At 42.0% G+C, this 25,434-nt stretch overlaps 1 protein-coding gene across 5 annotated transcripts in view; it reads right to left on the reverse strand.

Moving 5' to 3' along the window:
• The window catches only part of RBM33 (RNA binding motif protein 33), a 264,644-nt gene that overhangs the window by 214,813 nt on the left and 24,397 nt on the right, over window positions 1–25,434 (reverse strand). For all 5 annotated transcript variants that reach the window (XM_073629949.1, XM_073629950.1, XM_073629948.1 and 2 more), the window contains exons 2-4: window positions 20,886–20,964; window positions 12,141–12,189; window positions 11,966–12,048 (exon numbers count right to left, since the gene is read on the reverse strand). In XM_073629949.1, coding sequence (XP_073486050.1) covers window positions 11,966–12,048; window positions 12,141–12,189; window positions 20,886–20,964 — 211 coding nt within the window. The remainder of the gene's footprint in view (window positions 1–11,965; window positions 12,049–12,140; window positions 12,190–20,885; window positions 20,965–25,434) is intronic.

The raw sequence follows: 25,434 nt of genomic DNA on the forward strand, positions 1-25,434 counted from the left end.
ATAGTGTGCCCAGACACTTTAAAGCTGCTCACAACAAATCCAACAAGCGGCCTTCAGGTATGGATAATAGACCACATTCCCAATATTTTTTCCAGGGTGGAGAGGTTCAAAACAATTAAGCGAACTAGGAACTAAAGCCTAGTATACACTGGCCGAAATTTCAGGCGGCATTCGGCCCGCGTGTACTGTTGGTCCAACAGAAGCTGGCAATTCGGCTTGGTTTATCGAAGGGGCATGACCAAAAAGGTCTGCCGATCAGCTCTCTCAGTATATGGCTGAAAGCGCTGACAGGAGGCTCTCCCCCTGTAAGAACACAATAGAACAGCAGGGGAGATCACGGTAGTAACGTCGCATAGATAGTACATCGGCTCCTCCTGAGCTGTCAGATTTTTTTTTTTTAGCCCTGCTGGGTTGAACGATGAAAAACCTACTAGTGTCTCTACAAGGTTTTACTGGATATTTAACGCTAAACACCCTTGCTCGATTTGGACTAAATTAAGAAATGGAGACTTAGGCCTCACGCACACTGGATGTTTTTGGAGGTTTTTACAGCAGCTGTTTTAGGCTTCAGACATTTTTTTTCTACAGTCAAACTCCTCATCATGTTATCCTATGTGTCCATGCACACATAGGCTGTTATCAGCAGTTTTTGGCTGGGGCATTTTTTGGCTTTAAAAAAACAAAAAACAAAACAAAACTAGTGGGTTCTGAGAGTAGTTTTTCAGCTGTAAAAACGCTCTAACCTAAAAAAAAAAAAAAAAACACTGATAAATGCAGCTCACCAGCTCACAGTCTGTTTTCCAGCTCAATCATGTTTAATAATAATCATTTTACCCAAAAACATATGTATCATCTGTAAATTTTTGTCGTTTTGTCCATCTGTACATGGGTACATTTACACATATTTTTGTATCATTTGCCATTTATTTATCCATCCAACACGCATTCCATTATGGGTATTCATTGTTCCCTATTAATCTTAACCCCTTTTTCATCATGATTACTAGAATATGTATACTATCTCTCTCCCCCCTTTCGTCACAATAAAAACTCTTTGCCTTTAAAGGGTTATTAAAAGGTTTTTTTTTTTTTTTTAAATAAAAAACATATCATACTTGCCTCCACTGTGCAGTTGGTTAAGCACAGAGTGACCCCCGATCCTCCTCTCCTGGGGTCCCTCAGCGGCGCTAGTAGCTCCTCCTTCGGGAAACCTGTGCCGGCGCGCTCCCGAGTACTGCTTCTGCGTCTATTGACACAGAAAGCAGGACTCGGTGCAGCCCCCTGCGTCATTAGATTTGACGGACAGCAGCAGGAGCTAATGACTGCGCTGCTATCAGTCTATCCAATCGGGAAACGAGACACCAGCTTGTCACCACGGAGAAAAAGACCGTGTTCAGGTAAGTAAAATGGGGGCACTGGAGGGGGTTGCAGCATGAAAGAAGGTTTTTCACCTTAATGCATAGAATGCATTAAGGTGAAAAACCCTTGAGTGTTTACAACCACTTTAAAAACATTAGGATTTAAATTCATTTCTAATTTGTTTTTCAATTATACTTATCCTTAATACATACTTCATCCATCTGTACTTTTCGTTGTTCATCTGTACATGGGCACACTTACACAATATTCCATATAATTTATTATGTACTTTGTGTAGTACATGTGCTCCATTTATTCAACCTATCATTTTTATGTGTATATTGTCTACCATTAATCAAAAAATTCTTCATCATTATCATTTTTATCCATTTATACAATGTCCATCTATACATAGTTATTGGATTTTCACATTAATGAATACGTACACAAGCATTTATACACAAAAGATACTTCTAATTTTCCTTCCATAGTTTTGCATTTTGCCCGTCTGTTTGTCCATCTGTGCAGGATGTAGATGTGCACGGCTGCCGCTTTTTGAACAGACGCTGGCCATGCGCTCTTCTTCCCTTTTTTGCTTTCTGTATGTTTCTCCATTCCCTGTAGTCATTTTCACATGTTTGGCATTTCCTGTATAGAGTATGTCCTATTTCATATGTTATGTTGAGTGTGTGGGACACAGCTAAAACAGAGTGGCTTTCTGATTCTGTTTGACAGCAGTCCTCGGTGATCTGTCAAACTCTTTTACATATAGCCCGCACAGTTCTCTCCCCCTTGTACTTAAAAGCTCTCCATCCAATCCTCCTACATGGTTTGACAAAGGGGCTTTGAGTGCCCCAAAATGCATAACCACGCCCCCACGATCTCCACATCCTCTGGATCCTCTCCGGTGTTGGCCTACACACCGCCGCTAACCTCGGCTGCCTCGGGACTGATCCATCCACTTCAGCAGTGCCTCCACAGCCTGATTGACAACATGCTTCCAAGCCTAGCTCTGCTGACCCAGCAGTGATCCTGCCGAGCTCTGCAGTTTCTTCACGTGGAAGTATGCTTTTAATTTCTCAATAAATATGAGTGCAATTTTTATATTTGGTTTGATCCTCATCTAACAATCTACACTTAGATGGTGGTGCTTCCTATGCTTTCTTTTTACACAGATTAAAGAGTGCAATCCAATCCTCTTTTAGGAGAGCTGCAACCATGTTTTAATTGAACATCATTTCCTTAGCAATGAATATTAAGGACCAATTTATGTAACTCTTAAGGGACTTTAATCTAACTGACTTTTATCCATACCTTTACCCTAGCGCCATATAACTCACCCCGTCCAGATATCCGCATACCATGTTCTTCTTGGCCAGGCAGGTGCGATCAGGACCACTAGAATGTCCTACACCTTTAGGTCTCATACACACTGCACCTGTAAAACAGGCGTTTGACCTGTCCATACGCGCATAGGCATTTAGAGGCAGAGGCACTTAAAAATATGAAAGCATCAAAATGACATTCAGGAAAGGAGCTTTTGGGGGGGGGGGCATAAACTTCTAAACGATAGGCACTTTTAGCGCTTGAGCGTTCATGCACTTCAATGGCCAGAATAAATTACTACTCTGGCCAATGAAATGAACAAACTCTAAAACACTTGACACGTTTGACTCCCCAGGGTATGCACCACAGACAAGGATCCCTGGACCAGAGGTCCACTTCTGGCGCACGTGCCCCCCCCCCCCCCAGACAAAGCTCGGGGAACACCTCTGTGGGAAAGACCCATTCTCCCAGATTAAGCTGACCACAGCTGAGAAAGTCTGACTGACAATTTTTCCTGCGGAGAATGTGTGTGGTGGAGGGGACTGAAATGTAAAGTTCTGAACAACACCGTTCAGAGCTGCTTTTCTTCCTGACCAAAGTGACTTCTTTGATGCATATATTACAGTCGAGGCAATGTCAAGTTTATTGAATGTTTATTCATTTTTCACTTTTATGAGCACTGTTTTTATATTGTGGTTTATGCATCAGTCACTTTATTAATTTTCATTATATTGAAGTACATTTGCAACACGTATTATCCTATGCGCAATGATCACTTTATAAATTATATATTGTCACATTTTATATGATTTAACATAGGAAATAGCGCTCCAAATATATCAATACTTTTTTTTTACCTTATTCCTGATCTCGAGTGGCAGCTGTTCATCATTTAGACCAGCGCAGAGATTTCACATTTAAACAAATGTCCGACTCCTCCCTGACAGAGAGACCGTGAAATTAGTCAAACTAGTGTAGGAGAACAAGCCGACTGGCCCAAAGTTCCAGGATGTTGATCGTCAGCTCCCGCTCCTCTGACAACCAAGTTCCCTAAACTAAGAACTTCTCTAAAGACACCCCCTCAGCCCAACAGTCAGACGAACCACCAGCAAGGCCTTCTAATTCATCAGAAAAGGGATTTTCTGATATCCAGCATCAGCATGGATATCCACTATTCCACAGCCGAACTAGTTCTGAAAGTGGGATGCACTGGCAGGTCGACTCCTGACATTTGTCCCATACCAACAGAATATTGGGCTAAAGAGCTCTGCAAAAAAACTGGATGTAGGGGACCGCATCGAAGAAGGCCACCATCTTCCTCAGCACTTTCACACAGACACGGATTGAGGGACTTTAAAGGACATCAGGGACTCCAGCTGGGACCAAAGAGACTGTCATTTCTTTTGTTAAAGTAACAGTTTTGCCTGTGCCATGTCAAGGATGAAGCTTGAGTACGCCAGATGACTTCTGAAGGTTTGGCATTTAACCAAACCTTTACAGGACCTGTACAATTTGTGGGATATTATCTGATTCTAAGCAGATTGCTTCCAGAGATGCCATCATCCCACAATGGGGATAGTAGTAATCTTCCACTGCAAATCACAGAATTAATTTGTGAGGCCAGAAAATTGTGATGCGTAGGTAGGCATTCTTGATATTCACTGAAGCCATGAAATCCCAACGACGAAGCAATCATGGATTGGGTGGATTCCATCCTGAATTTCTGTATCTTCAGGAACTTGAGACCTTTGAGGTCAGGAATAGCCTGGAACTCTGGCTTGGAAACACCATGTGACAGCAGCCTTTCCAGAGCTGCAACTAAAACAGCTTCTTTCACCAGAGGCTACATGGCCATTCCCACCAGAAAGGGGGACACCTTAAATAGGGCCTCAAACACCTTATCAGTGGCACCTTTAAAAACCTTGACCTCATCCCCTAGGGGAGTAAAAGTCTTAGTCAGGTAGGAAATGGCCGGGTTAATTGCCGTAAAACCTCATTTCTGCAGAGAATTCCTCCTTTGAAATAACAGAACTGGAGAATTGTGCCCCAAAGACAGTGTAAATAGCAGATAATTCAAAACTAATTTGACTCTTAGCTGAGCTATTATAGGCTGAAATGTGCAGGGAGTCCTCCCTACCTAATAGAGCATTTTGGGTGACCATCTCATCGTTCTTTCCCCTGCTCTCTGCCTGTGCAAGGCCATGGCTTACTGAGGGTTGAAAAGCCTTTATAAACCCTATCAGGGAGCGAACACTAAGCTGAAAGGAATGTCGGCATAAGCCAAAATACAAAAGGTGGCAAGTAAAGCCCAACAGAAAAAAGTTTCCCAGTACTGGTGCACTGTAGGCTGCTGGGCTGAACAGAGGCTAAGGCCAAGCAGCTGAAGCTGTTCTGTGTAGTAGAAGTCATTAGACTGTAGCCTGAAATCTAACAGGTTACTGTTCCGAGAAACCGGCGGCAAATATGTCATAATACACGTGTGCCAAATAACCCTTTTGAACACGGCGATGTATCACTCTGCCTCAAAAGTTTAACCTATGCAGTAGGTAAAAGACTACATTTGCGCCACCTTGTCAGAGACATTTGCTACTCGATACCACTCCAGAAAGTTCACTGCTCTGGACCTGTAAAACACTCTGCCAGCGAGGTCACCCAATATACAGAACCCAAGAGGTTGCTGCCCGCAAAATCCACGGGAAGCATTACAGGCTGTTCCAGCTCTTGCAAGCAGGGTCTGCTACAGTCCCTCTTTGCTTTTGCTTTTTGGCTGATCGTGACGAGGCCCTTCTCTACCCAAGCAAGGGTGTTCAGAATAGACTAGAAAATTAAGCCCACAAAAGAAGCTCTTCAGAGAGACATCTGTAGGATCATGCATCACTTAAGGACAGTAGCTAAAAACTGAGGCTTAGCTGAGCTGGGAAGGGTTATGCCTGGGTGGGGAATCCCTACCTTTTTGTTTTGGCCATTGCAGCATAACACAAGTGATCATGAATGTGAAGTGTCCTGTGTCCTATGATGTAAGATTAGGAAATGAAAATATTTGCCTACTCAAAAAGATTCTCGGAAGAGTATGGAAAAGGCACAATTTTGCAATTTCTAGCCTTCGTTCTATTAGGTTGGATTTCCCTCACTTCCTGGCCCCTTTGATCACCTTACAAGAAAGGAAGGGTGCAACCACCACCAGTGCCTGAAGGCACAGACAGCATTGGGGAAAGATTAGAATGTCTAATGTACTACTAAAACCTAAAAATTGTCAGCACCCACAATTTTCTGAAATGTTCCATCACATCCTGTGTTATTAAAAATAATGGATAATATCACCAATAGGGACAATAAAAGCTGGACAGAGGTTCTTACCCCTCCCTAGTCTATCCATAACAAATAATGGGAATTTTGACTTACCTGTAAATTCCATATCTTGGTGTACAGTACAGGATAGCAAGTCATAGACCATGGGAAATATGCCGCTACCTTCAGGTGATTGGACACTGGCAAAAGCTTTGCTGAGAAATAGGGCTAACAACAACTAATCAACATAATCAATTATGAAAATACTTGTCAACTGTTTTCATAATCGATTAGTTGGTCAGCCAATTAGTTGGCCTGCATACAGAATGCATGCGTTTACATATCAGCAAATACAGTGCAGCACACATGCAGCTCAGAACACTGTTCATACATGTCAGTGCCTGAGAACTTGTGAATGTGTGAGGAGCTATACCTCATGGGACATGTAGTCCTGGGCAGGAAAAGGAAGCGAGTGATTCTAAAAAGGCATAAGTTTTTCTTTTTACCTTGCTATAGGGGCATTCTATACTATACTTAGTGGCTTGCTATAGGAGCACTTTGAAGGGAGTAGGAGCCAGAAGCACTGGTGGGGGAGCCCAGAAGAGGAGAAACAGAGCTGTTCTGTGCAAAACCATTATATAGAGTAGGTAAGTATGACACGTTTGTTGTTAAAAAAAAAAAAAAAATGCAAGGTTTACAAATTACTTGAAGGGCTCTATGTAGGTAAGATCAGCATCTGAACTTAGAGGAGCTGGAGGCTGATAGACTGGAGGTAATATAATGCATTACAATTAAATTTAAAGTAAAAAAAGTTTACCACTACTATATTTATTATATTCACGCAAAAAAGTCTCAGCCTTTAGTACTACTTTAATATAAAAGATTCATATCCCCACCTGCACCCTTTATATAGCTTCATGTCGACTCCCAGTTATAATAAAAAAAAAAACAAAAAAAAAAAAAAAAAAAACGTATATCCTATTTCTGGATATATTATATATGGGATAGAAGTTTTATATAAATATTTACTTTCACTGTTTCACAGTATAAATGAACCCATTATTAGTAGTGATTATCTGCCGTTTTTGTACTATAAAAAAGGCTCATTTTAGTTTTAACCCCATCATGACAGGTGATAAAAAAAATTAAAAAAAAATACATTTAAAAAACAGCATGCTGCAGCTACTAAAATGTCCTATGCTGGCCATATACAGTGCCTTGAAAAAGTATTCATAACCCTTGAAATTTTCCACATTTTGCAATGTTACAGACAAAAACGTAAATGTATTTTACTGGGATTTTATGTGATAGACCAACACAAAGTGGGACATAATTGTGAAGCGGAAGAAAAATGATTTTCATTTTTTTTAACAAATAAATAACTGAAAAGTGTGGGGTGCATATGTATTAAGCCCCCTTTACTCTGATACCGACAACTAAAATCTAGTGGAACCAACTGCCTTCAAAAGTCACCTAATTAAAAAATAGAGTCCACCTGTGTGTAATTTAATTTCAGTATAAATACAGCTATTCTGTGAAGCCCTCAGAGGTTTGTTAGAGCATCTTTGTGAACAAAGAGCATCATGAAGGACAAGGAACACACCAGACAGGTCAGGGATAAAGTTGTGGAGAAGTTTAAAGCAGGGTTACGTTATAAAAAAATATTTCGTAGCGCTGTTCAAACCATCATCAGAAAACGGAAAGAGTATGGCACAACTACAAACCTACCAAGACATGGCCGTCCACCTAAACTGACAGGCCGGGCAAGGAGAGTATTTATCAGAGAAGCAGCCAAGAGGCCCATGGTAACTCTGGAGGAGCTGCAAGAATCCACAGCTCAGGTGGGAGAATCGGTCCACAGGACAACTATTAGTCGTGCACGCCACAAATCTGGTCTTTATGGAAGAGTAGCAAGAAGAAAGCCATAAGAAGTCCCGTTTGCAGTTTGCGAGAAGCCATGTGGGGGGCACAGCAAACATGTGGAAGAAGGTGCTCTGATCAGATGAGACCAAAATTTTAATTTTTGGCCTAAAAGTAAAACACTACTTGTGGCAGAAAACTAAATTACACATCACACTGAGCACACCATCCCCACCGTGAAACATGGTAGTGGCAGCATCATGTTGTGGGAATACTTTTCTAAAGCAGGGACAGGGAAGCTGGTCAGAGTTGATTAGAAGATAGATGGAGCCAAACACAGGGCAATCTTAGAAGAAAATCGCTTACAGTCTGCAAAAGACTTGACTGGGGCAGAGGTTCACCTTCCAGCAGGACACCCACCCTAACCATATAGCCATAGCTACAATGGAATGGTTTAGATCAAAGCATATTCATGCGTTAGAATGCATCAGTCAAAAGTCCAGACCTAAATCCATTTGTGGAAAGACTCTCCATCCAATCTGACAGAGCATGAGCTATTTTGCAAAGACAAATGGGCAAAACTGTCACTCTCTAGATGTGCAAAGCTGGTAGAGACATCCCCAAAAAGACTTGCAGCTGTAATTGCAGCGAAAGGTGGTTCTACAAAGTATTGACTCAGGGGGGCTGAATACAAATACACACCACTCTTGAGATTTTTATTTGTAAAAAAAAAAAAAAAAAAATTTGAAAGCATTTATAATTTTCCTTCCACTTCACAAAATATGTGCCACTTTGTGTTGGTCCATCACATAAAATCCCAATAAGACACATTTACGTTTTTGGTTTTAACATGACAAAATGTGGAAAATTTCAAGGGGAATTAATAGTTTTTCAAGGCAGTGTACTTTTCAATTTTTGTACGAGAATATTCCTACGAAATTCTTTGTACATTTGATGAATGGATGAATGTGGTTCGAACATTTCACTTGCTTTTAACAAATAATTTTAAAATGAATGCAATTTCTGAACGAAAACCACATACACAGTCTGAAAATTCATTCATTAAAATCGAGAAGTTGCCTATTCTGCTCCTTTGAATTTTCCTGTCACTGTGGACCAAAACGAACGTCAATTTGACTTCACTTGCGATTAGAAAATCGAACGAACGTTCTTAAGACAAAAATTTTGGAAGGAAAATTAGTTTATGTATGTCCAGCATAAGAGACATCAGGCAGCGGTAATTTGTATCAAGCTACTTGTCTATGAGAAGGCAGTCTGTCATATATAATATATTAGTCCTGTCTGAAAATCTGCAAAACCCGTGTTTTAGGTCTTTTTTTTTTTAATCTTTAAATTGGGATCTCAGAGTCTGATGATATGTACCAGATTCAACCTCTAATAGTGTAATTTATCGATCTGTTATTCTCAGAGTGGATTAGATATTTTGTTCCCCAAACAATATAGCTGCTTATTTATATTTACCAATGTATACAGATATTCAAGAATCAATTGTCTTTTTTTTTAATTTTCCGTATTAACTAAATACACCTTTTTTTAGGTTTTTATCTGATTAATCGAAACAATAGTCTGCCAACTAATCGATTATGAAAATAATCGTTAGTTGCAGCCTTACTGAGAACACCCCTAGTGCACCCTCATATAACCCTACCCACTCTGAAAATTGAAGGGTGAGCAACAACAACAAACAGCTGCAACAGGTCCACAGAAACCAAGGGTCACCGGATCCAAATCACTCAGAGGTCTCAAGATCTGAAGAGCATTTTTTTTTTTAACTGCTCTATGCCTTGTCTCTGCCATCACTAAGTAAGGGAATCCCTTGTGGGGTACTCACAAAATGGATGTGGAATTAGAGTGTGTGTGTGTGTGAGAAAGGAGCTGCAATAAGCAAGGCACTGTACTGTGGCTACGATTTTGGAAAAGCAGACAGCCGGGGACAACAGCAGACATGTGGAGGGCAGGTGCAACTACGACACCATTCAGGCAGCAACCTGTCAAGTTTAAAAATGCAAACGTTATAATAATGTTACCTACCGCCAGTAGAATAGAGACACTGACAGAAGGAGATCACACAAAGTGAATAACATACCGCATCTAAAAAAACAGACCGGTCGCAAAAACAGGGAAATCCTATCCTACCTTATCCAATCTGCAAGTTCCTGAAGGGGGGGGGCAAACTTCACCTATTAAAAGGTGGGCATACCCTAAAAGGGGTCTGGGTCCCACAGGAATGGATCACAGCCCTATCTGGACCTGTATTGGCACCTTGCAGCTAACTGCACGTATTGCATGTGCCAAGGTGAGTGCCGAATGCAGGATCCAGTGCCCAAAGCAAACATTACAGTCTGGCCCCGCTGCTGCAGGGTTCAGGTACAGTTCTCAAGATGTATGTTGAGGGTCACCCATACATAAACGGTTAGTGAGACCTGAGGTAACTAGCATTTGGATCTTGATAGAAGCATCAAAGTATTAAAAAAAAATATGTTTTTGGAGAAAAGGTCCATCGCCAAGGAATTCAACAGAGTGGTTTGGGTTATATGAGGGTGCACTAGGGGCGTTCCCAGCAAAGCTTTTGCCACTGTCCAATCACCTGAACATAGCAACATACAGTATAACCCATGGTCTAGGACTTCCTGTTCTGTACTGTACGATTAAGGTATTTGATTTGGCTGGAGTAGGGCTTTATAGAAAAAAAACTGAGAAGTTAACATCCACATAGAAGGTTACTCAGACTTGCACTGTGAAAAACAACGATTTGTAGCAGTGCAAAAAGAGCAAAATGAGTCCGCAAATGTGTACCCAAGTTACACAAAAAAAACTCACTCCGATTTAAACCGAACTCTTCGACAGGTTTACTCAATTAGATTTCTTACCAGATAATATTACTCCTCTGTGCCTTTCTGAATCTAAAATAATTCTGTTACATGGGGCCAGTGTTCCTCAAAGTTAAGTCTGCCATTTCCTCGGTCGGTTCTCATCAGTCAATGTCCGGACATGTTAAGTGTTATTTTTTTCTAATTATTTTATATTAAAATTTTGGCTTGGCATCCATCCATGTTCATGGGGAAACTCAAATTTTGTATATGGTACATGCTCCTAGTCTTACTATACAGTGTTCACGCTCTCTACTAGGCACAGAATTGGGTTTACTACTTAAGCGTTAGCTGTAAATGGGAGGAAGCTAAACATCTGATAGGTCGTCCTCATCTAACTGACAAGTTGCTTAATAGCTGCAGGACTACAAGCCCCTGTGCCCCTGTAAGGTAATGGATCCCGAGATTCTGTGCTTACTCCTCTGTATACAAAGGTAGCATCTATTAAACACTCTGACATAGTTACCTTAATAACAGACATTAGGTTTGCAAACTTTGAAAATTTTGTTTCTTGTTAAAAAGCAATAAAAACAAAAAAAAAAAACAAAAAAACAAACAAAAAAAACGCAGTTTGACGTTTAGGGGCTTATGCATACCGGCAAAAAAAAAAAGGAAAAAAAAAACCTCTGCATGCATTTTATTTTGGATATGAAGGCAGCCATTTTATATCCTATGTGCCCATACACAAAGCTGCATCCATGACCTTACATATTTTATGCTGTATGCATATAAACATTTGAGCTAATGTATACACGTTTCCAGCATACAGGGATCCTATTGGCTGCTACTGCTCAGGCCAACATGTCAATCGTCAGCTGCACCTAAGCTGCTGATTACACACCATTGACGTTTGCATGTCAGTCCTAAATGAGTCATTCATGCGACAGTAGTATATGCGCAGAATGACTAAAGGCATGGTGTGCAATCAGCAGACTCTGACCCTGAGCAGCAGCAGTGCATCTCAGCTCTTGGATATATATGGGGTGAATGTCCAAATGAGTACAGACACAGCACAGATAACTTTTTATATAGGATCCTGCTGCCTGACACAGTTTGGCTCCTATCAAGCTGTGATTGCAGATGGTAGGGAGGGATTCAAGAAAATATGCCCCACCCACTGAGTACTAACCGAGATGTGGATGTACTGCATAGTAGCCATCATCTGTGCAGGTTGATAAAGGACAGCAGTGATCTTGCCCTCACGGGGCCTGTAGGATACAGAAAAGTATAGTGAAACATACCTATAGTGGCTTGTCTCCTGTTCCTCCTCGTCACTCTGGAGAAGGTCATCGTTAAGTTCTTCATCAGAAAGATCTGGTGAAGTCTGATAAACACAAGGAAGAAATAAAATTCATTTTTTTCCCTAAATGTTTCTAAGCTATACAAAAATACTGGGAGACATCTTTATTGAAATACCTTTTTTCCAGGCAAGTAGTCTTCTTCAAGTAGATCATCCTCCAGCTCACTGAAAGCAAACACATAAAATTCACATCATTACTGGCATATTGTAACTAACAAACAACCTCAATCTGCCATGTTAACTAAAATATCACAGGAGGAAACAACCTGGTTTCACATCCCAGTAAAGAAAAAAAAATGGAGCAAGATCACAGGCATTTAGAACACAAAGTGTAAAATCCTTTTAGACAATTCAGAGCAACCAGACCAGAATTTTCATTCTCTCATTTTCCTGCATAGGTCAGAATTTCACTGTTTGCTATGAGCTGCTACCTTTCATGAGAAATTCTCAATGCCAATATGAAAAAGAGACCCCCACACTGTTAAAACTAAAAATTCCTGACTCAGGGTTGATTGGCTGAACAACTCCTAAGCATGAAATACAATAGAAAAACACTCAATATTTAATAACACTACAAAAAACTATTTAACAACCACCAAGAGTGGCAGGAAGTTAAATCGCTCAAATTCCCCCAACAACACTAACTGAAATCCCTCCTGCATTGCTATTGTTGCTCCCTGCCGGCAGAATACAAGGATTACTGTTGCTGGCTGTAGTTGGCACATGGGAAAAAAATAAATAAATAAATAAATAAATAAATCGGACAGGCTGGTTGTACTGAAGTCAATCGATGGATTGACTTCAGTATAATGAATCTCCCCATAAATGGATCGAATCCCAGCTGGTGCCTGCTAAAACTGTGGAGATTCGTTCCATCTATGGCTGGCTTAACACCCAACAACCAAACTTCAGGTTAATACAAGATTCTATCACAGCTTGACTTATCAGAGCAACAGGCCCGATAATTCCAACCTACAATCTGAAAATACTTGATCTGCTTTCAATTACATGTGTCTAGTGCAATCTGCACTGGAGCTGAGCACCACTTGGACTGTTTAACCACTTGCCTCCTGGGCACTTTCACCCCCCTTCCTGACCAGGCCTATCTTCAGCTTTCAGAGTTGTCGCATTTTAAATGACGATTACGCAGTCATGCAACACTGTACCCAAATTAAATTTTTATAATTTTTTGAGACAGATAGAGCTTTCTTTTGGTGGTATTTATTCACCGCTGGGTTTTTTATTTTTTCCTAAACAAACGAAAATGTTGAAAAGAAGAAGAAAAAAAAAAAAAAGTTTTCTATTTTGTTATAAAATTTTTAAAATACATTTTTTTTTTCAATGTGAACTGATGGGCACTGATAAATCAGGACACTGTCAATCAGTGCCCTAATTAACAGTGTAACTGTTCCCTGTCACAGGATAGCCGGTTATTGGCTTTCCTTTCCTGACACAGTGACAGCGCTGAGGAAAGGAAATGCAGATAACTAGCATTTGTTTACATGTGATGAGCTGGAATTGGACGCAGCCGATCACATGGTAAACGGCAGCTGTGATTGGCATTTTACCTCAATCTGTGATCAGCTGTGTCCGGGGGCACACAAGGTTTCTGGCATGACATCAATAGACGCCCTCCCAGAACCAGACAACCATGCTGTAGCCGTCTTTCAGCTATAGCGCGGTAGGCAAGTGGTCAAAAACAAATACATTTGTTTTTAGTGACCAAGATCTTCCTTAAAAACTAAGAGCATAAAATCCAGACCTGAGGGCCAAAGCAAGTGTGTCTCATCACTGCCCTCTATTCTGCTTTAACCACTTAAGGACCGAGCCTCTTTTTAAAAGACTTGTTGTTTACAAGTTAAAATCATTTTTAACTTGTAAACAATTGCTAGAAAATTACTTTATAAACCAAATATTATATATTGTTTTCAGACACCCTAAAGAATAAAATGGCGGTCATTGCAATACATTATGTCACACCGTATTTGCGCAGTGGCCTTACAAGTGCAATTTTTTTTAGGAAAAAATACAATTTGAGTTAAAAAATAAAACAGTAAAAAAGATAGCCCAATTTTTTTCTATATTGTGAAAGATAATGTTACGCCGAGTAAATTGATACCGAACATGTCACGCTTCAAAATTGCGCCCGCTCGTGGAATGGTGACAAACTTTGGCACTTAAAAATCTCCATTGGCGATGTTTAAAAATTTCTACAGGTTACCAGCTTTAAAAAGGTACAGAGGCGGTCTAGAGAGACGTGCTAGAATTATTGCTCTTGCTCTAAAGATCGCGGCGATACCTCACGTGCGTTTTCATATGCGGGTGCGACTTACGTATGTGTTCGCTTCTGGGCGCAAGCTCAGAGGGACGGGGTGCTTTAAATTAAAAAAATATATATTTATTTTACACACTGCCCTTTTAAAAAAAATAAATAATAATAATTTTGGATCACTTTTATTCCTATTACAAGGAATGTAAACATCCCTTGTAATAGAAAAAAGCATGACAGGACCTCTTAAAATGTGAGATCTAGATCTTACACTAAAATGCAATACTAATTAAAAAAAAAAAAAAAAAAATGAATATCCCACTTTAAGAGCATTGGGTGGAAGTGACATTTGACGTAGCTTCCTCCCTCCAATGCTATGGAGCCGAGCGGGGGCCATCTTTCCCTCACTCTGCATCCAGGCAGTGAGGGGAGTGGACGCGATCGTCCCTGCCGCTACCGGCCCCCGATAAAAGTGATATCGCTGCAAATCCGCCGCAGAGACAACTATTATCCTAAAGAGAACTGCACCCCGTTCCTGAAAATACCAGGGTTATGGCAGCTAGCTGCTGCCATAACCCCGGTATTTAATGTCAAAGTACCGACATACAGGTACGTTAATTTGCGTGAAGTGGTTAATTCAACGTTTATTAGCCAACATTGAAGGTAAAACAGCTAACAACATGATCATGTTAAGAGTGATAGCTTTTAAATTTATGGTAAGGGTACTTTTTTCCTGTCCCACTCGCTGCCTCCTTCAATTCCATCGAGGAGCGCTTGCTGTGTTATGTGGCTAAAACGCCGGATCCGGACTCCAATAGCGCCAGTCCGGAACCGCTAAATAAGCACCAGCCCCCCCCCCCCCCCCCCGGAACGCCTGTTCCGTGGGCACGGTGAAATAAGCAACAGGCGGTGGACTGGAGAAAAAAAATAACAATAACTGGCCACCTTGCCTTGCCGCCGCCTAGGAGCGATGCCCACGAAAGTCAGACTCACCCTGAGCCTAGAAGAGGGAGAGGGAGCCCAGCCAGCAGCACCTAACCTCAGCTGTGGAATGGGAGGAACAGCTCTCATGAGGTAAAAAAGCATTTGGTGAAACACAGGAAATCTGAGCTCCCAGGACAGCACCTGAGAGCCCTGACTTCCCCACGAATTGTTCCCTCACTAAAAACTGACAATGTGTAGAAAGGAGCCTCCTTTTGAAGTTTGGTGGAAGAGTTGCTGTCCTGAAAGACGTTTAGGGAAATAGGATTTTTATTACAGCTTACCTGTAAAATCCTTTTCTTGGAGTACATCATGGGACACAGAGCCTTAAGTAATTACTTAATGGGTTATAGGCTACCTTCAGGTGTTGACACTGGTATACCCAATCAAGGAAGTTTACTCCCTATATAACCCCTCCTCCTTCCAGGAGCACATCAGTTTTTGTAGCAAAGCAATATACTTAAATCCCAAAAAGAGGGGCGGGACCTCTGATGTACTCCAAGAAAAGGATTTTACAGGTAAGCTGTAATAAAAATCCTATTTTCTTTATCGTACATCATGGGACACCGAGCTTTAAGTAATTACTTAATGGGACATCCCATAGCAATGGTACTTGAGGGGAGGGAGAAACAACCCGCAGGGTACCCACAGACTTAAGGCTTTATACTGCTGCCTGCAGTACACTGCGCCCAAAGGCGATATCCTCAAACCTCTTTACATCCACCTGATAAAATCTTGTGAATGTATGCACTGAAGACCAAGTTGCGGCCTTACAGATCTGAGCCATGGAGGCCTGGTGATGCACTGCCCAAAAAGCACTAACTGACCTGGTAGAGTGCGCCTTAACTTGAAACGGGGGAATCTCACCCCGTAAATCATAAGCTTGAACTATCACTTGTCGAATCCACTTAACAGTGGATTTTGACGCTGCCTGTCCTTTCGTAGGACCCTTTGGCAGAATAAATAAGGCATCAGTCTTATGAATCTGAGCAGTTGTCTAAAAAAAAGATTTTCACTGCTCTTACCACATTAAGACAATGTAGTGACTCTTCTTCCCTGGAACATGGTTTTGGAAAAAAAGTTCAAGTCCCAAGGGTTCAAGGGAGGTTTGACGGGCGCAATAAGCCACGTCACCCCCTGTATAAAATCCCGGACTACAGAATGAGTAGCAAGTGGTCTTTTGAAACAAGACCGATAAAGCTGAGACCTGGCCTTTAATAGTACTTAAGGCCAATTTCATTTCTACCCCTAGTTGTAGAAAGGCAAGAATTCTGCCTATGATATATCTCCGAGGGTGCCAACCCTTGGATTTACACCAGGAAACATAAGCCCTCCAGACTCTATAGTTCTGAAAGCTGGCTTCCTTGCACTAATCAAGGTAGAGATAACTGACCCAAAAAAACCCACATTTCTTCAGAATGTTTTAATAGCCAAGCCGTTAAATTTAGAGACCGTAAGGTAGGATGGAATATCGGTCCCTGTGAGAGCAGATCTGGCTGTAGTGGGAGAGACCATGGGCCCTCCACTGCCAACTTTACGATTTCTGCATACCATGACCTTCTGGGCCATGCTGGTGCTACCAGAATTACTGGCTTTCTTTCCAGCTTGATCCTGCAAAGAAGTCAAGGCAGCAACTGAATAGGGGGGAATGCATAGATCAGTGAGAACTGATCCCTTGGGGTCACCAACGCATCCGTTCCGCATGCAAAATGATCACTTGTTCTGGCCACAAAGTTGACTAACTTCATGTTGACCCTCGACGCTAGAAGATCTACATCCGGAGTCCCCCATCTTTGACGAACAGCCTGAAATATGTCGGGGCGAAGAGACCATTTCGCTGGGAATAACTGCTGGCGACTCAAGTAGTCCGCCTGCCAATTCTCTACTCCCAGAACGAAGACTGTCGATAGGCACGGAACATTCCTTTCTGTCCAAGTTAGAATATGGTTCACCTCTCTCTGCGCTGAGGGACCTTCAGTGCCCCCTTGGTGATTGATATAGGCCACAGCTTGTGGCATTGTCAGTTTGAATCCCGACAGGGCAATCCCGTAACCTGAAAGTACAGGTCTTTAGAGCCAGACGTACTGCCTAAATCTCTAGGATATTGATGGACAAGGTTCTTTTCGGTTCTTGACCGCTGTCCCTGGACAGTTTCCAGATGACTGGTCTGAAGGATTTTCCTTTCAGTAGATTCTGGGTTAGTAACCATTAAGTGAGGCTTTGGGACACTGTTGGGGACAGCTGCTTTGGCAAGTCTAAAGCTTGAATTGTTTTGTTCCAAGCGGACAGGATACTGTTTTGCAACAGTCGTAAATGAAACTGGGCAGAGGGAACTGCTTCAAATGAAGCCACCATAATTCCTAGCAACCTCATGCAAAGGCGAATGGAGGGATCGCCATTTGACCTGACCATCCGTACCAACTCTCTTATGGAGTTGATTTTTGCTTGAGGCAAGAACACCCTTTCCTGGGCTGTGTCTATGATTAGACCCAAGTACTCCAGCTTTTTTAGCGGTATTAAGGAAGATTTCTCTAGATTGAGAATCCAACCCAACTTTTCAGATAGCTGGTTGTAGTGTGTATGCTTTGCTCCAAACGAGCCACCGACTGATCTATTAGCAATAGATCGTCTGGACACGCTACGACTGTTATGCCCTGTGCCTTTAACCTCGCTAGAGGTGAGGCTAGCACTTTGGTGAACACCCAGGGTGCTGTGGCTAGCCCGAAGGGCAGGGCTACAAACTTGAAATGCTGCTGTTCTAACTCGAACCGCAGAAACCTTTGATGAGCGGGAAATGTAGGGACTTGCAGATATGCATCCCTGATGTCGATTGATGTCAGAAGTTCTCCTCCTAAAAGGATAGACACTTGACCTCGGGAAGCGAGATGGTACCAGCCTTACCATGGAGATGACCCATCTGTCCTGATCTTTTCAGACTTTTGAAAACTGCAAAGGTCTCCCCCCCCCCCCCCCCCCACCTTGGTGGGGGGGGGGTTGCCTCTTCATGATGAGGCTGTAGGATTCTGCTTTGCAGGTTTGCAACCCCAGGACTTCTTTTGAGCCTGGGTCTGACTCAGAGATCTTCCTCTAGAGTGTGACCGCGGAGGCCATCGCCCCTGCCTAGAGGCGGAAGCCCCTGGCGTAGGGGAAAGAGCCCGTTTAAATGAAGGGCGTTTATACTTTCTTTTGACTGGCAAGAGTGTACTTTTCCCACTAGAAATTGTTTGGATATATTTGTTCAAGTTTTCTCCATATAGTCGCTCCTCATGAAAAGGGAGCGCAGTTAGGAGATCTTTACATGGTGCTTCAGCTGACCAAATTTTTTAATCACGGGATTCTACGCATATGCACAAGCATAAGCGTAATGCGATATGCCTGGTGAATAGAATCTTTAATAGCATCTATGGCAAAGCATAATGCTTTTGGTAGTTCAGCCAAATCCCAAGCCTGTTGTGCAGGAAGCTCTCTAAGGGCCTCTGATCCTTTAGGGATTGACAGACGCTTATCGCAGCGACTGTAGACTGAGTAATGGCACCTGCCATGGAAAAAGTAGATCTCAACAGGGATTCCAACTCCTTATCTGTTGGATCCTTTAAGCATTTGTGCATTGTCCTCTGGACAAGTTAGGCCCTTATTCACATTGGAAATCGCAGCGTCAACTGGTGGTATTTTCCATCTTTTGGAGAATTTCTCCTCCAGGGGATAGAGAATTGCAATTTTCTTAGGAGGGAGAAAATGCTTATCCGGGTGATCCCATTCAGCAAAAAAAATTAAAAAAAATAAGCTGTTCTAGTAATGCATGTGCAGGAAATGCTTTCAAAGGTTGAGAGGGTTTTAAGGAACCCAAGGAAGATACCGAACTTTCAGGAGACTCCGTTAGGGGTAGCATGAAAGTAGAAGAACCATCTCTGCAAGAGATTGTATCAGCAATTCCTCAGATTTGAAAGGCTGAAAAAAGCTCATCTACCATTGTTTCCTCAGCAGAGGAATCATCATAGGTTTGTTTTTCCTCCTGATCAACAGAGGGTAACACCTTATGGATCTAGCACGCTTCCTATCTATTTGAATGGAGGATGCGATTAAAGCCGCTAATCTTTCTTCCAGACCCTGCAGGGAGAAAGAAAGGACATCTTTAGTGATGTATACAGGGGCTGAGATGTGAGCAGCAGTTGCACCATCAATTTGTTCAAAATGGCTCACCCTGGCTTGCCATAACTGGTAATTCAGGCGAGGATGACAGCATGGAAATGTGACTCAGGATCCTAGTGCCTAAGGGGTGAAACCTTTATGTGGTGTCTTTTTTGGTAGTCATAGTCCTAAGTACAAAAACAGAGGCACTATACAAATTGCACTTAATCGCTGAAAATGGTGTCGTTCCTGTATCAGGAATGCCAGTTTGCAACCTTCACATGTCCCATAGCTCGTGTCCTTGTGTTGCAGGCTGCTTGTTTTCTCCTCGTCAGCAGAGGAGAGACTGTCACAGCTGTGTTGTATTTAGCCTGCCGTGTGTCCACGTGGACGTTCAATGCATCGCGCTTAGGTTCGCCCCCTCCGAGAAAAAATTCTGCCCCTTTTTTACTTTTAAAACGTTCCTGCGCTTGTGCACTGCGTTTTTGGGTCCACCAACCCAGCGCTGCTGTCCGCCTAAACCTCTGGTCCCATCAGGGAGAAGAAAACACTTTTGCAGCTTTCCCTTACCTTGCAGAGTCTCCCTCTACACGCTGCTGCAATCAGACACGGACTGAGCTTACAGTGAAGACAACAGAGTAAGGTATGTGCATAGAATCCTTTTAGTGGATATTTAAGGCATGACAAAATTTTTTCACTAAAGGAAGAAATACATAGATGTTTTTAATACCCAAGTTTCTTCCCTTACCATATCCTCGCCGCAGGATTTGTTGAATTAACAATCCAACCTTAAACCCATCACGGCGGGCTGCGTAACAAACCTTCAGGGACTGGGTCCCTAAAACGGGGTTAAAACTGCCCTGGACCTGTAAAGCACCCCATCGGGAAGTTTAGGTAATGTAGCAAGACCTAAGCCCTGGGTTCCTGGGGTCCAACCCTACAAAGAGAGGCGTTACAGCCAAAACCTTGTGCTTTGGATACAAGGCCCCAGGTACCATCCCTTTAGGCCTCAATGGCTTTTTGGATGGATCTGGTCTATGGAGGCTATTTAAATCCAGCATGTATCCCTCCTGGAGTTCCTCAGAGTACTTCTTCACTCGTGACCAACACCTTTGGACACTGGAGAAAAAACTGATGTGTTCCTGGAAGGAGGAGGGGTTATATAGGTAGTAAACTTCCTTGATTGGGTTTACCAGTGTCAACACCTGAAGGTAGCCTATAACCCATTAAATAATTACTTAAGGCTCTGTGTCCCATGATGTACGATAAAGAAAGGAAATGTTTGTGGGGCTTTTACATTTAGATCATATAAGAGTGCTCTTGTGTGTCTCCAGGCAAAACATGTGTCTCCTAAGCATGACGACAAATGCACGATGACATCTTCATTAGATTCAGAATTTAACCAGAAACCAAGATGAATACAAAATTATATCAAATAGAGAGATATTAATCCTTGTACAGCACTTCAGAGATGTGTAAATACCTGTCCCAGTCATCATCTGTAGGTCGTCTTCTTCGAGATCTTTCTGCGCCAGGCTTATCAAATTGATCAAAGTCATCATCTGTGAAAAGGAATATCTTGTTAACTCAAATATTAATAATGCAATTCAAAACCATTTTCAGATAGAAACCACTTCAAATATTAAATCACAAAACAGTTAAAGTAAAATAAACTCAAAATTATCGGCCGAAAATTGTAGGAAAAAAAAAAAAGCAGATAATGGTCCGCCCCGGGTGCCATCCACTGCGGGGGTGTCATCCTGGCGAGGCCCAGTCATCCTCTCCTCCTCACGCAGAGAGGCGATCTCCATGTGTCACGGAGCTGAATTGTCTAGGCCGCAGCAGTAACAATGTCCCTCCTCCTGTGATAGACGGCACACTGATCCATTGGTGGGACATTGAATCAGTGTGAAGTGATCACAGGAGGCGAGACATTCAAATACAGCTCCGTGACACACGGAGATCGTCGCTCCGACAGGCACTACAAGGCTGCATTGATCTCTTGTATCATGTCCGCATTAACAGTGTGTTTAAGTAAGAGATTACAGACATGATACAAGAGATGGTCAGAGACTGCATTTTTCTGGACTTTTCTTGCACTAAAAGGTGTCAATAATGGCCAATAATAAATTCATATTAAAGCGGAGGTCCACACAAATTATTAACTTAATCTTAACCCCATCAGCGCTATAAACAGATGTTCAAATGAACTAAAAACAATTTTTTGGTGCTGTATTTACCTTTGTATTGGTCTTTATAGTGGCACTTCCTGTTTGTCACTCCCGCGGGAGTAGGTGTGTATAATCTTTTTTTTCTCCTGGGGGCTAAGTGTCAGGCTTCCCAGGAGTCAGTGCGGAACGCCGCCGCAAAATCTCGGGAGATCATAAAACCATCACATGCGTGGCGCACACCACATGATGAGGGCGTATTGAAAAGCTCCATTTTAAATGAGCGTGTATTGGTTTTGTTGCCATCACAACAAGCCGACCACGCCGCCCATTGTGATGGCAACCTGGAAGTTTACGCCGCTCCGCGCCGTTAACACTGAGCATGCGCAGGAACGAGCGGTGAATGCTGGGAGCTCAGCATTCACCACATCCAGGAAATTAATGCTTGTGGGCTTCATATGCCCACAAGCAAGATGGAACCGGCCCTCATCAATTTTTAGAACTTAATTTTCAATTCAAAACCGGACATTGGGGGAGATATTACACCTAAAAGGTGAGTGTTATATTGTCATTATGCAAGTGTCTTGCAAAAAAAAAAGACCTCCGCTTTAATTTAAAATTATATTAAATTAAAAAGTCGAATACAATTATATATAACAATACAAATATTTTTTAAAAACTGTAATTTTCAGTTTCGGCAAAGTGCATCCTGCATTTTCGGTTTCTGCACTAAAATTTCCATTCAGTGCACCCCTAATGTAAACCTTAAAATGTTACTAAACCCAGAGCCCTGCATTCACTATAGCTGGTGTTCCACAGAACATGGAAATGCAATTATTTTAGTAAATATAAACTGCTAAATACCTTTTCTCATCAGCAATATATAGCAGTCTTGTGACTTCTATCAGTGCCTGGTAAAAGCTTGTAGAAGCAGTTTTCATAATGCACTGGCTGTCCTATCAAGATGCAGGACCCCTGACCCTCTGCCTGGACAGTGCCGATTGGCCCTGTGCTGATCACATGCACTCTCCCAAGAAAAAAAAAAAACAAACTCTAGCAATAGACATTAAACTGAGCATGTGCAGATTGACTCCAGTAACTCTGTCTTATCCAGATATGTTTTTGAGTTAGTGGAAGAAGGGGAGAATCAGAGACTACATCAAACAACCTTTTTTACACAATGCGGAGGATTAACCCCTTGGGTTCCGCAGTGAGTATAACAAGCATGCTTTACTGCATATATAGACTGATTTTACAGTTGTGGGTTTAGTAACTTATTTTATTTATTTATTTATTTCAGGTACTTATATAGCGCCGTCAATTTACGCAGCGCTTTACATATACATTGTACATTCACATCAGTCCCTACCCTCAAGGAGCTTACAATCTAAGGTCCCTAACTCACATTCATACATACTAGGGACAATTTAGACAGGATCCAATTAACCTACCAGCATGTCTTTGGAGTGTGGGAGGAAACCGGAGTACCCGGAGGAAACCCACGCAGGCACAGGGAGAACATGCAAACTCCAAGCAGGTAGTGTCGTGGTTGGGATTCAAACCAGCGACCCGTCTTACTGCTAGGCGAGAGTGCTACCACCACACCACTGTGCCGCCCTAGTAACACTTTAAAGTCGAAGGAAAGCCCAAGTGGTCATAAAGTCAGAAGGTTTTTTTATCTTCATGCATTCTATGTATTAACATAGAAAACTTCTGTGTGCAGCATCCCGCCCCCCCCCCCCCCCTATACTTACCTAAGCCCAACTTGATCCAGCGATGTTGCAGGAGAGTCTCAGCTGCCTGGGACTCTCCCTCCTCATTGGCTGAGACAGCAGCGCGGCGCCATTAGCGTCCGCTGCTGTCAAAGTCAGTGAGCCAATGAGGAGAGGAGACAGGGCCAAACCGCAGCTCTGTCTGAATGGACACACAGAGTGGTGGCTCGCCTGCCCCCATAGCAAGCCGCTTGCTGTGGGGGCACTCGACAGGAGGGAGGGGCCAGGAGCGCCAGCAAGGGACCCGAGAAGAGGAGGATCTGGGCTGCTCTGTGCAAAACTGTTTATTTTAAAAAGAAAAAATAGACTTGAGTATCACTTTAAATTCTCCCCTGCAATCATTAATGTAAGCCAAGTTCAGCCTTATGTTTCAAAATGAAAATAAATGAAAAAATCCAAGTTTTTCTACCTTTATTTTGCAGTATCCCGTGCCTGTCACATGACTTCAATCCCTCTCCCTTCTGAGTCTACGAGCAGCCAGTGGGCGTGGTTACTGAAGGCTAATGACATCACTTCCAGGAAGTGACCCTGTTACTGTGTAGCCAGTGGGAGTATACAGTATGTGAGGAGCTGATCATAGGGTCCTGCTCAGTGCTTCTCATCAATAAGGATGCTTTATGCATCTTAATGTGAAAATGAATTAAAAAAAAAACAAAAATACACAACATTCACACAGGAGGTCCAGTGCACATATACAGTATAGCTGTGCAGGGATTTGAATCAAGACTACAACAGGAGAAGGGAGCTGGATGCAGGGGGAACGGTTAGTGTAGCCGAAAGTGCTCTGGGGTCTCGGCTCACAGTCTACAATGAATACTATACATTAATACCACATGATACAACACTGTAGTGTGAGTGTAACGCATGACAAGCAGAGAACTCCACATGGTCCAACATTGTGGTGTAAAACACAAAGGCTGCAGTATAATGCACTGGATTCCTCCTCGGTGTGTGATGTGTGTGATGTGTTGGTGTAAGCACTGCAATGAGCAATACAGCCTTACAGTGACCGCTCTCTCTCCGCTCTAAGCCAAAACTGCAGAATGCAAAACTGCAGCAAACCAGAAAATGAAGAATATCAAAGTTAAACATTTTTAACATACTGATCATGGACAAATTTTCAATTTTGACTGGATTTCAACTTTAACAATAAACTTATTGCTAATTATTTATTGATTTCTCCCTTCTGGATTGTAAAATATAACATTGAAAAAATATTTGTTCAGTAGGTGGTAGAGCTGCATGATTAATCGTTAAGAATCGAGATCGCGATTCTACCCGCCTCGCGATCTTAAAGCATATTCCCGATTCTATGCAGAGTTCTCTGCTTAGTTTCACAACATTCCTCAGCTGAGCCAACTATAAAAAATTAGTAATGTTTTGTGCTTTAGATCAAAGGAATAAACTTCGGTCTGTAAATGAGGGAAGTTTAAGGCTACTTTCACACTGGGAGGAATTACCCGGTTTTAAGAATGCCGGGTAAGAAGGGGTTACTTTTAGCAACAAAAATATTTTTATATATATGGTTACTTTTTCAGAACCATACCGGGATTGATAGTTTTTATGGAATACATCAATGGGTTTGATTCATTTGTTTTGACAATAATACATTTATTCAATAAATTTGATATTTTTGATATAATTAAATTGTTTTTGATCAATTTTTGTTGCTAAAAGTAACCCCTTCTTACCTGGCATTCTTAAAACTGGGTGATTCCCCCCTTTTTTCCTTACAGCATGCTTATTGGTTACAGCAACACCCCCACACAAGGTGAATGATCTGTGATTGGTCATCTAATACATATGACCACATCCCCCTTCCCATATATATATATATATATATATATATATATATATATATATATATATATATATATATATATATATATATATATATATATATATATATATATATAATTCATTTTGTGATTCTGTACTGCCAAATATGCTGCAGGAATCTCCCTCCACTGAGTCTGGCTGCAACTATTTTAACTGTGGGCAGCTGAAGCTGCTGCTTGTTCACTTATTGGATTTACACAGACACACAGAGGCACACCTCCAGCTCTGCAGCTCTCATTGGCGCTTTTATGAC

Source organism: Aquarana catesbeiana, linkage group LG05, assembly GCF_042186555.1.
Source record: "Aquarana catesbeiana isolate 2022-GZ linkage group LG05, ASM4218655v1, whole genome shotgun sequence".
NCBI classification, from domain to species: Eukaryota; Metazoa; Chordata; class Amphibia; order Anura; family Ranidae; genus Aquarana; species Aquarana catesbeiana.